This window comes from Pristiophorus japonicus, chromosome 7 (assembly GCF_044704955.1).
Source record: "Pristiophorus japonicus isolate sPriJap1 chromosome 7, sPriJap1.hap1, whole genome shotgun sequence".
Classification (NCBI taxonomy): Eukaryota; Metazoa; Chordata; class Chondrichthyes; family Pristiophoridae; genus Pristiophorus; species Pristiophorus japonicus.
Window position 1 is genome coordinate 39,961,571 of NC_091983.1, and position 15,315 is coordinate 39,976,885.

Sequence of the window (15,315 nt, forward strand, 5' to 3'; positions counted from 1 at the left end):
AACTAAATAGGGAAGTTGGAAAGTGGTACTAGGACCACATGTACCTCTTTTACTCAAATGTTAGGGTACAACAGAATCTATGTACAAGTTCTGCAGCCTACCGTTATAGCATAATCCCTCCTCTCCTTCCTCCAAATCTAGGCATAATCTCCTTTTGTGCTTCATTTTAGATCAAAGTCCCATGATGGAGTTTGGCTCCCCCTTGAGCGCTGGTCTACATTATGATTGATGTCTAACTGACTGAATATGTTGCACTTATCAACCCCAAATAACCTGTCAATCAGTTTTGTGCAGAAGCTTTGTAAAGTTGTCTCACTTGTACGTAAAAAGTACAAGTTTAAATATTTATAGACAAACTACTGTATCTCCTGCTATATTGATCTCAAATGAATCTAATTCATTTAATTACACCAAAAGATGACAGTAATTGCATTTCTTTTATTTGTTCTTGGGATTTGAGCAACACTTCTAAGGCTGCATTTATTTCTGATATCTAATTATCTGAACAGGGGGTGGTATGCCTTCTGGTGATGTTTTGATTCCTTTTTTATCAGTATGTTTACATATTTTAGTTATTTGTTAAAGAAGTCATTCATGCACCCAGTGACGTGCAACAATAAACTTGTCTCTCAGAATTTTGGTCAGGTTTACGTAGCGGGATAAATTTATTGTGCATCCCGCCTGCCTGCCCTTGAGACTAACTTCAGTTCCGAACCAGACGACTAGGAGGGCTGACCACGCCTGTTTAAAATATATATTGACTCAGCTGTTTCTGCTTTCAAGAATTTGTGTTTTCTTTAACCCGATTTCTTCCTGTGAAAGAAGGAGTACCTTTAAAAAATGTTTTTTTTTAAATAGTCTATGGTATAACCAATGGGAACTTTTAAAAAGAGGGAGAATTTAGAGATTGTGCACGCTTTTTAACTCAATATTTCAAACACAGTTGAATATCTACCAAAATCTGGATTGAATTGCCAAGTATGTTATCAAGTGTTCCCGAAGGAATCCTATCTCTAAGCACAAAATATATTGTTACAGTCAGCTGTTTTATCACACTGAGTGGTTTGTGAAACAAATCCACCAATTCTGCCAACAGGCAGTTCTGAGGCACTTTAAGGGAATGCAGTGTACAATCTAGCTGTTTCTTGTATCCATAGTTGGTAATGTTGCTTCAAAACTTCTATCGCACAAACGTAATCTTTACACTGAACAGCTAGGTTTTGATTAGGCCTACAATCATGCAGTTCCGGACTTCATTTTGTTACGTGATGTACTGAAAATTGCTAACCATCCAACCATGCGAAATATCATCACAATGATGCATTGTACGAGAAAAACATGCGCATTTTATTCAGAGTGGCGAAAGGAGCCAGCAAAGTAACATTGGTGACTGAGACTCCCTCTATTAAAACCATACCTGATGTAAAGTTTGAAGCTATTTTAACTCCAGATATTGCAAATTAGTCAGGAGGTTTCATTCCACTTAAATGTTAAGGGGCAGGTACCAGTAGTTCATCAGCATGATTATCAATTATTGTGATATTTTTTCCAGTCAATTAGCTATAAAATCTAGATTATTACCAGACTCAAGTACATAGACGATCACTGAAGCTCCAAACATGTCAACGGTGATGGGAAAAGAAGCGGGAGTATCAGAAAGCAAAATGGTACTGGTCGGCTTGATCGAGGCCGATCATCTTTGCTTAATTTAATACAACAGCCATATTCCATCTTACAAAGGAAAATTATCTGTACATCTTTCCTGAACAGGTATTTAATTAGTGACCTGGTTTGCAGTATAGTAAAAGGAAGGAAAGGAAATAAGCTAATTTTTTTTGGTACACTTCTCTACATCAGGACTGTTATATATGTAAACTTGTATATACTCTGTACAGCCACCAGAGGGCTCATCCTCTGGAGTCCCAAGGGATCCCATAATCCCTTGGGAACACAGGTATTTAAGGAGGCCTCACAGGTTGGAGAGGCACTCTGGAGACCTGCAATAAAAGACTAAGGTCACACTTTACTTTAAGCTCAGTGTTCAGTCTGACTCTTTCTCCATACATAACAACTGGCGACGAGATACAGATAGTGAACCCAAAGATACAGACAACAGTGGGCATCCTGGAGAAATTCTCGGAGGGAGATGATTGGGAAACTTTTGTGGAGCGATTCGACCAATACTTCATAGCCAACGAGCTAGATGGAGACGACAACGCTGCCAAACAAAGGGCGATCCTCCTCACCGTCTGTGGGGCACCAACGTATGGGCTCATGAAAAATCTGCTTACTCCAGCGAAACCCACGGAGAAATCGTACAATGATTTGTGCACATTGGTCTGAGAGCATTTGAACCTGAAGGAAAGCGTTCTAATGGCGAGGTACCAGTTCTATACCTACAAAAGGTCTGAAGGCCAGGAAGTGGCGAGTTATGTCGCCGAGCTAAGACGCCTATCAGGACATTGCGAATTTGAAAGGCACTTGAAGCACATGCTCAGACTTTGTCGTACTTGGCATTGGCCACGAAACCATACTTCACAAACTTTTGATTGTAGAGACCCCAACCTTGAGTAAGGCCATAGCGATAGCCCAGGCATTCATTGCCACCAGTGACAATACTAAACAAATCTCTCAGCACACGAGTGCTGCTACAAGTACTGTGAACAAAGTAATGTTTTCAAATCACAACGCATAGGGCAGGTCACACATGCCTGCAGCTGCACATCCACAGATGTCAGAGTCCACCATCAAGGGTGATGAATGCAAGGTCATTAACACCTTGTTGGCGCTGCGGGGATGATCATCATTTCCATTGATGCCGATTCAAAGGGTACGTTTGCAAGGGCTGTGGAACAATGGGACACCTCCAACGTATGTGCAGGCGAGGTGCAAATCCTGTTAATCCTGCAAACCACCATGTTGCAGAGAAGGACAGATCCACGGAGGAGCACGACGAACCAGAGTCTCAGACCGAGGAGGCAGAGGTACATGGGGTGCACACATTCATCACAAAGTGTCCCCGATAATGCTGAATGTTGAACTAAATGGACTCCCGGTGTCAATGGAGCTGGACACAGGCGCGAGCCAGTCCATCATGGGCAAAAAGACTTTCGAAAGATTGTGGTGCAGCAAGGCCTCAAGGCCAGTCTTAACTCCAGTTCGCACGAAACTAAGAACTTACACAGAAGAACTGATTCCCGTAATTGGCAGTGCTACCGTAAAGGTCTCCTACGATGGAGCGGTGCACAAGCTACTACTCTGGGTGGTACCGGGCGATGGTCCCACGCTGCTCGGCAGGAGCTGGCTGGGAAAGATAGGCTGGAACTAGGATGACGTCCGAGCGCTATCGCCCGCTAACGACACTTCGTGTGCACAGGTCTTAAACAAATTTCCTTCGCTGTTCGAACCAGGCATTGGGAAATTCCAAGGAGTAAAAGTGCAGATCCACCTAATTCCAGGGGCGCAACCCATCCATCACAAGGCGAGAGCAATACCGTACATGATGAGTGAAAGGGTAGAGATCGAGCTAGACCAGCTGCAAAGAGAAGGCATAATTTCACCGATTGAGTTCAACAAGTGGGCCAGTCCTATTGTCCCAGTCCTCAAGGGAGACGGCACCGTCAGAATCTGTGGCGATTACAAAGTAACTATCAATCGTTTCTCCCTGCAGGGCCAATACCCACTATCAAAGGCCGATGAACTCTTTGCAACGCTGGCGGGAGGAAAGACGTTCACGAAGCTGGATCTGACTTCAGCCTACATGACACAGGAACTGGAGGAATCATCGAAGGGTCTCACCTGCATCAACACGCACAAAGGTCTTTTTATTTATAACAGATGCCCATTCGGAATTCGATCAGTGGCGGCGATATTCCAGAGAAACATGGAAAGCTTACGGAAGTCGGTCCTGCATACCGTGGTCTTCCAGGACGACATCTTGGTCACAGGTCGGGATACAATCGAGCATCTGCAGAACCTGGAGGAGATTCTTAGTTGACTCAACCACATGGGGCTCAGGTTAAAACGCTCGATGTGCATTTTCCTGGCACCTGAAGTGGAATTCTTGGGAAGGAGGATTGCGGTGGACGGCATCAGGCCCACCAACTTGAAGACGGAGGCAATCAAGAACGCACCAAGGCCACAGAACGTGATGGAGCTGCGGTCGTTTCTTGGACTCCTGAATTACTTTGGTAACTTCTTACTGGGTCTCAGCACACTGTTAGAACCACTGCACGTCTTGCTGCGAAAAGGGGGCGAATGGGCATGGGGCAAAAGCCAAGAAAATGCCTTTGTAAAAGCTAGAAAATTATTATGCTCAAACAAATTGCTTGTGTTGTTTGATCTATGTAAGCGTTTGGTACTAGCATGTGATGCGTCGTCCTATGGCGTCGGGTGTGTATTGCAGCAAGCTAATGATTTTGGGAAACTGCAGCCGGTTGCTTACGCATCCAGGAGTCTGTCTAAGGCTGAGAGAGCTGACAGCATGATTGAAAAAGAAGCATGAGTGTGAGTCTATGGGGTACAGAAAATGCATCAATATCTGTTTGGGCTAAAATTCGAATTGGAAACTGACCATAAGTCACTCATCCCTGTTTTCCGAGAATAAAGGGATAAATGCCAATGCATCAGCCCGAATCCAGAGATGGGCGCTCACGTTGTCCGCATACAACTACGCCATTCGCCACAGGCCAGGCACAGAAAACTGCGCCGATGCTCTCAGCAGACTGCCATTGCCCATCACCGGGGTGGAAATGGCGCAGCCCGCAGATTTAGCCATGGTTATGGAAGCATTTGAGAGTGAGCAATCACCCGTCACTGCCCGGCAGATCAAAACCTGGATGAGCCAGGACCCTTGTTGTCCCTAGTCAAAAACTGTGTGCTTCACGGGAGCTGGTCCAGTATCCCTGTAGAAATGCAGGACGAGATAGCCGTTCCAGCGGCGCAAAGATGAAATGTCTATACAGGCAGACTGCCTTCTGTGGGGAAATAGTGTAGTGGTTCCCAAGAAGGGCAAAGACACCTTCATCAGTGACCTCCACAGTACCCACCCAGGCATCATAATGATGAAAGTGATAGCCAAATCCCACGTGTGGTGGCCCGGTATTGATGCGGACTTGGAGTCCGACATTCACAGATGTAATACATGCTCACAGTTAAGCAATGCACCCAGGGAGGCGCCGCTAAGCTTTATGGTCTTGGCCCTCCAAACCGTGGTCTAGGGTACATGTCAACTATGCAGGCCCGTTCTTGGGTAAAATGTACCTTGTCGTTATCGATGCGTACTCCAAGTGGATTGAATGTGATATATAATGTTGGCTAGCACGTCCGCTGCCACTACTGAAAGCCTGCGAGCCATGTTTGCCACACATGGTCTATCCAATGTCCTGGTGAGCGACAACGGGCCATGTTTTACAAGTGCTGAGTTCAAAGAATTCAAATCAAACATGTCACATCTGCCCCGTTTAAACCAGCGTCCAATGGTCAGGCAGAGAGAGCAGTGCAAACCATCAAGCAAGGCTTGAAGAGGGTAACGGAAGACTCACTGAAAGACTCGCCTATTCCGAATCCTGCTTAGCTACCGCAAGAAACCCCACTCGCTCACTGAGATCCCACCTGCTGAACTCATGAAAAGAGCACTTAAGACAAGGCTCTCGTTAGTTCACCCTGATCTACATGAACAGAGCAGGCGGCTTCAACAAATTACATACCATGATAGCGCTAATGTGTCACACGAGATTGAAGTCAATGATCCTGTAGTTGTATTGAATTATGGACAAGGTCCCAAGTGGCTTCCCGGCACTGCCGTGGCCAAAGAGGGGAGCAGGGTGTTTTGGGTCAAACTTTCAAATGGACTCATTCACCGGAAACACTTGGACCAGATCAAACTCAGATTCACGGACTATCCTAAGCAAGTCACTTTGGACCCCGCCTTCTTTGACCCCCCCCCCCCAGCATTCACACCAGTGGCAACCGGCACCATGGTTGGCCACGAAGCAGAACCCATCACACCAGGCAGCCTAGTAAGGCCAGCTACACAGCAGCCCAGCAAAGGCCTCACAGGTTGGAGAGGCACTCTGGAGACCTGCAATAAAAGACTACGGTCGCACTTTATTTTAAGCTCACAGTGTTCAGTCTGCCTCTTTCTCCATACATAACAAGGACATCACAATGTGCTTAATTAAGCCCTTTTGAAGTTTCGATACTGTGGTAATGTGGGGAAACACAGCATCAAACTGCAAACAGCAAAATCCCCAAACAGCAATCAGATACACAACTAGATCATCTGTTGAGGTTGAGGGATAAATATTGACCAGGAGGTCGTTTGCTTTTCCTCGAATAGGGTCATGGAATCTTTTACGTCTGACCGAGAGGGCAGATGGGGCCTTGGATTAACATCTCATCCGAAAGACATCACTCCAACGGTGCAGCACTCCCTCAGTGTCAGCCTGGTTTGTGTGCTCATGTCCCTGGATTAAAGCTAGAACCCATGATCTTCTGACTCAGAGCCGAGAGTGCTACCACTGAACTACGGCTGATGCCTTATAAATTTCGGTTGGTGAATAATGAACATGTTATTCCAGGAATACTTCCTTTATCTTCAACATTTTGACAAACTTACATATAGTGTTATGGCTGCAAGTTTGTGTCTGCAGATGACATTGCCTTGGCCATGCAAAACAAGAATCTGTTTGCCATCGAGGAGACTTTAACCCGTGATTTACAGAGGATGGAGGCCTACTTTTGCCGATGGCGAGTTTGGCCAAACCTGAAAAACACTGTCATTTTGACATTTCACCTCAACACTCATCAAGCAAACCCAGCTGTGTAAGTCTCCTTTTGCAGTGCAGAGGTACACTATGTCAAAAAAGCCTCCTAGTTAGGAGTCACGCTCGATCACATCCTGTCACATAGACAGCATCTCCAGAACTTTAAGAAGAAACGAAAGAGTAGGGTCAACCTGATCCAGAAACTCACCGGATCCACATGAGGAGCAGACGCTCAAACCCTCGGTATGGGCAGCACTCGCCCTGGTGTACTCTATAGCGGAGTACTGCTCTCCGACATGGCTGCGTGTCAAAGCCATTGATGTCCAGCTCTGTTGTGAGAATTATCACAGGAACGCTTTTATTGATACCAACACCTTGGTTCCCTATACTTGCAAACATCGCACCACCACACCTGCGCCGCGAATATGCAGTCTCCAGAGGATACAAGCGCTGCTATGTATGTAAACATTACCAATGTGTAAAACTTGCCACCAGGGGGCGCACTTGTGGGAGACTGAAGAGTCATCTGCACACCTTGGGCAAGCAGGTATAAAAGGCAGTCTACCATGCTGCTTCCCCACTCTGGAGTTACATTAAAGAGACCAAGGTCACAACAGTTTGAGCTTACAATACACAGTCGTGGAGTTATTCTGAACATAACAATTGGCGACAAGCAACAGATCACGAACTTTCACGCGGTTATGGCTCCCGTTGGTACTCTTGAGAGATTTGTTGAGGGTGATGATTGGGAAGCCTTCGTTGAGCGCCTTGACCAGTACTTCGTGGCCAACGAGCTGGATACGGGAGAAACCGCAGTCAAGCGCAGGGCGATTCTCCTTACCATTTGCAAGTCCACGATATGTGGCCTCATCAAAAATCTGCTATCACCGACGAAACCAACGGAGAAGACATATGAAGAGATGTGCACACTGGTTCGGGAACACCTCAAGCCGAAGGAGAGCATCTTGATGGCCGGGTATTGCTTTTATATGCACCATCGCTCCGAGGGCCAGGGCGTGGCGAGCTATGTCGCCGACCTTAGACGCCTTGCGGGACCGTGCATATTTGCTGGATTTTTGGGGAAGTGTTGCGGGACTTTCTCGTGCTTGGAATCGGCCACGAGGTCTTTCTTCGCAAACTGCTGTCTGCCGAATCCCTAGATCTGAGCAAAGCCATCACGATAGCCCAGGCTTTCATGTCCACGAACGATAATACTAAAGAGATATTATTGTAGCATCGAAGCTCACAGGCAAGTACTGTGCATAAAATAACGCCTTCAGCAGGCAGAATTGTACATGGTAGGGCCAACACGCCTGAAGAGGCCAGACTTAGGATGACTCAGAGCCCGCCGTGGGGCGTGAATGCGAATCCATTGACACCATGTTGGCACTGCAAGGGTAATCATTGAGCCCATCAATGTTGATTCAAGCATTACGTGTGCAAGGACTGTGGAACAATGGGGCACCTCCAGCGAATGTGCAGACATGCTGCGAGTCACCACGTGGCAGAGTCGGCGTGGATCACGCTGAACGAGTAAGAGAGGCAACTCAACCAGAGGCTGAAGAGGAAGTGTATGGGGTACACACCTTCACCACCAAAAGCCCTCCGATAACGTTAAGTCAAATTAAACGGCATTCCAGTTTCCATGGAATTGGACATGGGGGCGAGTCAGTCAATTATGAGCCAGAAGGCTTTTGAGAAACTGTGGGGCAACAAGGCACAAAGACCAAAACTAAGCCCAAACCATATCAAGCTGCGCACTTACACCAAAGAACTCATACCAGTCATTGGCAGCAAGCAGTGAAGGTGTCGTACGATGGAGCTGTGCATGATTTACCACTATGGATTGTACCAGGCGATAGCCCAACGCTGTTCGGCAGAAGCTGGCTAGGAAAGATCCAATGGAACTGGGACGACATCAAAGCATTGTCTTCGGTGGATGATGCCTTGTGCGCCCAAGTGATAAATAAATTCCCGTCTTTATTCGAGCTAGGCATCGGCAACTTCACAGGCGCCAAAGTGCAGATCCATCTAGTCCCTGATGCATGACCCGTTCATCACAAGGCCTGAGCGGTTTCATACATGATGCGAGAGAAAGTCGAGATCAAGCTGGACAGACTTCAACGAGAGGGGATCATATCGGCAGTCGAGTTCAACGAGTGGGCCAGTCCAATTGTTCCGGTGTTGAAAAGCAATGGGACGGTCAGAATCTGCGGGGACTACAAGGTAACAATCAACCAAGTCTCGTTACAGGACCAGTACCCACTACCCAAAGCGAATGACCTGTTTGCAATGCTAGCAGGGGGGGAAGTCGTTCACCAAGCTGGATCTAACCTCTGCTTCTATCACATAGGAGCTGGAAGAACCTTTGAAAAAATTGATGTGCATCAACACGCACAAAGGACTGTTCATATACCACAGATGCCCCTTTGGGATTCGCTCGGCTGCGGCCATCTTCCAGAGTAACATGGAGGGTCTGCTGAAATCTGTTCTGTGCACCGTGGTATTTCAAGGTGACATCCTGATCGGTGGTGTTGCTGCCAGTGAACACTTGCACAACCTGAAAGAGGTTCTAAAGTCGACTGGACAGAGTGGGACTCAGGCTGTAATGCTCCAAGTGTGTTTTCCTGGTGCCGGAGGTCGAATTTCTGGGGAGAAAGATTGCAGCGGACGGCATCAGACCCACAGACTCCAAGACTGAGGTCATCAAGAATGCACCCAGACCACAGAATGTGATGGAGCTGCGTTCGTTCCTGGGACTCCTCACCTATTTTGGAAACTTTTTACCGGGGTTGAGCACTTTGCTGGAACTTTTGCATTTATTGCTATGCAAGGGTGACGACGGGGCTTGGGGTAAATCTCAAAAGACAGCCTTTAACAAGGCCAGAAACCTGCTATGTTCGAACAAATTACTTGTATTGTATGACCCGTGTAAACCTTTAGTACTATCTTGTGATGCATCTTCGTATGGGGTCGGTTGAGTGTGACAGCAAGCCAATGGGTCAGGAAAACTGCAAACGGTTGCATATGTGTCCAGAAGCTTATCTAAGGCTGAAAGAGCCTACAGTATGGCTGAGAAAGAAGCATTTGCATGCGTATATGGGGTTAAGAAAATGCACCAATACCTATTTGGACTCCGGTTCTAGCTGTACTGCAGCACTTTTCAATCGTTCTCCATTTAAATAATAACTTGCTCTTTGATTTTTTTTCTGCCAAAGTGCATGACCTCACATTTTCCAACATTATACTCCATTTGCCAAATTTTTGCCCACTCACTTAGCCTGTCTATGTCCTTTTGCAGATTTTTTGTGTCCTCACACATTGCTTTTTCTCCCATCTTTATATCGTCAACAAACTTGGTTATGTTCCTTCGTTAATATAGATTGTAAATAGTTGGGTCCCAGCATTGATCCCTGCGGCACCCCCACTGGTTACTGATTGCCAACCCGAGAATGAACCGACTCTGTTTTCTGTTAGTTAGCCAATCCTGTATCCATGCTAATATATATCTGTCAAGAGAGAAGCAAAGTTAACATTTCAGGTCGATGATGCTTTGTTGACCCTTGGTAGATGCTGTCACCATCTCCATAGATGGAAATTAAAGCCTCTGCATCATGCGACTGCGGAGCTCTTAATCAGATCCTGGAGCACATCATCAAACACTGCCCTCGGAGGAAATTCACAGCCTACAAGATATCCACGTTGTTACACTGGAAGCTTTGGCCTGGATATCTGACTTTAGACATTGACATTTGATTTGTTTTTTGCTACTACCATACGAAGGAAGAAGACTGTAATTAAGGTGGTACCGTTTTTAATGAGCAGAATTTTTCATGTGATTAATGGCCTCAAACTGCTATCAATCACACACTTTTTTCCACTTAGGGAAGACCGATGACCTCTTCCTGTTATTTAATAATGTAGCATCCTTCTGGGCATGAGACTGTCATTGAAAACCCCTAGTGAAGAACAGCAGAGTAATGGAGATAATTGTCCTGATATTTCCAAAGTTTTCATGAGAATCAAAAGTAAAAACTTAATTTGTTGGTCCTTGACTCAAGACTGACAACTTACAATCGTAGTCTCCTCCTTCCTCCCCCAATAGGAAAGAATTGAGGCTTATTGTGTGACACTGCAAAGTTTAAGAAACCTTAGGTCAGCTGTAACTACGAAAACAAACCATTTACTGAAGGGAAGATTGCTACAATTTCATTAATTTAGCCACTTTTTGCAAGTTGGCTCTTCAATTACACATTCTGTAAATTGAAATTTGTTAATTGTAAACTATTTTAAATGTTGCACGGTGGAGATTTTTGGTTAAATTATATATTTTTTTCCTCAATAAACAGATCTGCAGATTAGAAAATCAGTCAACAAGAGGACTCTATCAGCAGGATTTATTTGTGAATCAGCCTCTGATCTTCATTTCACCCAAAAGTGAGCCACCTAGCTTATTGCTCGAGAAACTGGTGCAATTGTGTGGGGGAACAGTGTGCCGAACATTACGCAAAGCTGGAATTTGTATTGGACAGTACAAGGGAAGGAGGCCCCCAGGAAACCAACACTTATCAGAAAATTGGATACTGGGTAAGTGTGTAGCATCTCCAGAAGTCCTACAAAGCATGTCAATCAGTGAAAAAGGCACAGAGCTTGTTGAGACTAATGGCTTTTTCCTGTTCTTACAAATTCTTGTGGTCTTACCAACATAAAATTCAGAGACTATGGTCCATTTCTCACTGTACTTCAAAACTTTATTATTTTTTAATATTTATTCTCTAGATACGGGCAAGACTGCATTTATTGTTGCCCTGAAAAGGTAGTGGCGAGATTTCTCCTTGAATCACTGCGGTCGTTGTAATGATAGTGCTTCCACAATAGTGTTGGGTAGGAATTCCAGAATTTTGACCCAGTGCCGATGAAGAAATAGCAATAAATGTCCAAGTCAGAATAGTGTATTGTTTGAAGGGGAACATGGAAGTGATGGTGTTCTGATCATTTGCTGCCCTTGTCCTTCTTGGTGGTATTGATTGTGGGACTGGGTGGTGCTGTTGAAGTAAGCTTGGCACGATCTTGCAGTACATCCTATAAACATTGAAGGCACAATGGACCAGTGGCGGAGGAGGTGGTGATTGCATTCAGTAGTGGGACACTGATCAAGTGGACTGCTTTTTCCTGGATGGTGTTAAGCTTCTTAAGTGTTGTTGTAGCTGCACCGTCCAGGTGAGTGGTGAGTATTCCATCATACTTCTGAATTGAGTCTCGTAGATGGTGTACAGACATTTAGAGGTCAGCCAACGCAGAGTACCCGGACTCTACCCAGTTCTTGTAGTCACAGTGTTAACATAATTTGTTCAGTTAAGCCTCTGGTCAATGGTGACCCCAAAGTCATGGATAGTTTGGAATTCAGCAATGGCAGTGCTGTTGAAGATCAGGATGAAATGGTTAAGTGTTCTCTTATTAGAGATGACCATTGCCTAGCTCTTAAATTGGGCAAATATTACCTGCCTCTTGTAAGCCCAAGTCTGGATATCGTCCAGGTCCTGCTAGCATGGGCTGCTTCATTATCAGAGGAATTGCAAATGGAGCTGAATACTGTGGAATTATCAGTGAGCCAGCCTCTTGTTGACATTATGACAGAGGGGCAATCATTGATGAAGCCGCTGAAGGTATAATTATCTGACTAATTTATAAGAAAAGGCACTTTGCACCCTAGAAACCCAGTTGATAGGCATTTTAGAACAGCTTCCTATCAGTAAGTCAACACTCTCTTAGGTTTGTTGTCTGGTATCTGTATAGTTGATAGATGTGTAGCTGCCAGTTATACCACCAGCTGCATGTCATTGTGCTCAGAGATAAAGGGGAACTGCACTTGCTTGTGTGGATGGTTGGAGCTTAATTTCAGGGCTGCTCATTTTTAATGTTATGAACAAGCTAGCAAGAACATTGCTTCCATCAAGCCATTGAAAAAGATGCCATACAGGTGTAGTGTCGAAAATCCCGAGTTCCAGAATCTGGACTCCAGACTGATCGGTGGCAGGGTCGACTGGAATCCATAAAATGTTCCGGAATCTGGACCCGCCAACCTCGGGGCCCTGCCGCTGCCTGACCTCGGGCCTTGCCCCTCGCCGTTGCTGCCCTTACCTGAGGGTCTCCTCGCTGGCCCGGCCGAACACCTCATCTGCAACAGGGCCCGCCCGAACAGCTCCACCCGACAACCTCATCGACGGGGCCAGCGGCCCGAACAGCTCCTCGGCGGGGACCCTTCCCCCTTTCTGACGTTCCAACATCCAGAAATACCAGAACCTGGGCTCGGGTCTTTCCGGTTTCGTGACGTCAGAAAGACGATCGAAAGTCCGGAAAAGCCCAGAATCTGGAACAGTCTCGGTCCCGAGGGTTCTGGATTCTCAATGCTGCACCTGTACTAAGTTTTGAATGTTTAATAGATCCAATGGATAGCCTGCATACTTTTAAAACATGCTTTACACCAGGCGGGAGATGTACTGGTATAATGTTATATACTTGTGGTGGACTCACTACGCTTAACTTCAGTGCACTCAAAAATTAGGTTGGGATCTCATTCTCAAATTACACTACTGCTTTTGCATCAATGCTCACTGACAACCAGTTGAGGCTGAACATAAGTTGTAGCATAATAACAGCCCAAATGCCTCTTATTTCTATTTTGTCAAAAGTTCAACAGCGGGATTTTATCACAAGAAATTAGTACGAATACAACCATAAAGACTTGTTTGTGTTTTTCCTTCAATCTACATGTCTAAGCATTGGTGATAAAATTGTGATTACAAAGTCCAGAGCACTTTTTTCTCATCATCATAGGCAGTCCCTCGAAATCGAGGAAGACTTGCTTCCACTCTAAACGTGAGTTCTCAGGTGACTGTACAGTCCAATATGGGAATTACAGTCTGTCACAGGTGGGGCAGATAGTCGTTGAAGGAAAGGGTGGGTGGGACTGGTTTACCACACGCTCCTTCCGCTGTCTGCGCTTGATTTCTGCATGCCCTCGGTGACGAGACTCGAGGAGCTTAACCCCCTCCCGGATGCACTTCCTCCACTTCGGGTGGTCTTGGGCCAGGGATTCCCAGATGCCGGTGGGGATATTGCACTTTATCAAGGAGACTTTGAGGATGTCCTTGAAATGTTTCCTCCGCCCACCTGGGGCTCGCTTGCCGTGAAGGAGTTCTGAGTAAAGCACTTGCTTTGGGAATCTTGTGTGTGCCAGCGCAGCCTTCGGTCGCTTGAGGAAGAGAGTGTTTGAAGACCAGGACCTCAAATCTGAACCAAGCTTATGGTCTACAGGGCAGTAATGATATCTGCCCTCTACAACTGTGCAGGGGATTGGTGAGGCCACACCTGGAGTACTGCGTGCAGTTTTGGTCTCCGTATTTAAGGAAGGATATACTTGCATTGGAGGCTGTTAAGAGAAGGTTCACTAAGTTGATTCCGGAGATGAGGGGGTTGACTTATGAGGATAGGTTGAGTAGGTTGAGCCTATACACATTGGAGTTCAGAAGAATGAGAGGTGATCTTATTGAAACTTATAAGATAATGAGGGGGCTCGACAAGGTGGATGCAGAGAGGATATTTCCACTGATAGGGGAGACGAGAACTAGGAGACACAGGGCTAGAACCTCTACTTTTGTGCTTATCGCCCAAAAATGGCTGTTATTTTCGGCATGGGCGTTAAAAAAGAGTTTTCAGATCGCTGGCTTCTCGCCCATGCTCAAAACACCTAGTTTACATTTTTGAAAATGGGCGTCACCACGAGCGATATCAAATGGGCGGTAGCCTTAAATATTTTTGACCTTCTGCCATAAAGTGTGGCCGTCCTTAGCAACGGTATGGCAGTGCTCGATTCCCGCGATTCAGGAGGTCAAGGGTTTTCATGACATGCGCCGAAGAGGAGACACAGAGAGAGAGAGCTCAGATGCACTGAAAGTGTGTGTGGTTGTGGTGTGTGCTTGTATGGCTGTTGTGGGAGGAACGATGGAAATTCACCAGTAGAAAAAAGCCGACTAAGCATCAAGAACATCGTTGGCACTGAGTTTTTGTACAACAATTAAGAAATAACATGGAAGGGACGGAGGAGGCCCTGGAGCTGGTAGCCAAGAACACTGGTGACAGAGGACTCCCAGTGGTCCCGGAGCGCCGCACTGCACCCCAAGGTGACGCACTCCCATTGACAACCACACATGAGAGCCAGCAGCAACATCTTGCTTATGGCTCGAAGCACGTTCCCACCTCGGGACCGTCCTCTCCCGTATCCGTCCAAGCAGTGCTTCGGCCGTCAACCCCTCTCTTTCTCTCCTCTCTCCTCCCCCCCCCCCCCCCCAAAATGAAGCATCGCCTGAGGACCTCCTCAGCCAGGCGGTTTGGAGTCAGGAGGGGAAGGGGGAGAAGTGGGGGATAGGGGGCAAGGGTTGTTTTGTACAGAAATACTGATGATTTCAGACTAATGTTTGCTTTAAATGTTTTTTAGTTCATAAAATCTTGCAGCACATTGGCTCAGATAGCTGCCCCATTACACGCT

The 15,315-nt window shown here is 46.1% G+C and overlaps 1 protein-coding gene across 3 annotated transcripts in view; it reads left to right on the plus strand.

The window, feature by feature from the left end:
- Positions 1–15,315, plus strand: part of mcph1 (microcephalin 1) — a 433,479-nt gene that overhangs the window by 384,922 nt on the left and 33,242 nt on the right. For 2 of the 3 annotated variants that reach the window (XM_070884907.1, XM_070884908.1), the window contains exon 14: positions 11,117–11,354. The exons of the other annotated variant lie outside the window; for it this stretch is intronic. In XM_070884907.1, the coding sequence (XP_070741008.1) occupies positions 11,117–11,354 (238 nt within the window). The remainder of the gene's footprint in view (positions 1–11,116; positions 11,355–15,315) is intronic. 3 annotated transcript variants of the gene reach the window in all.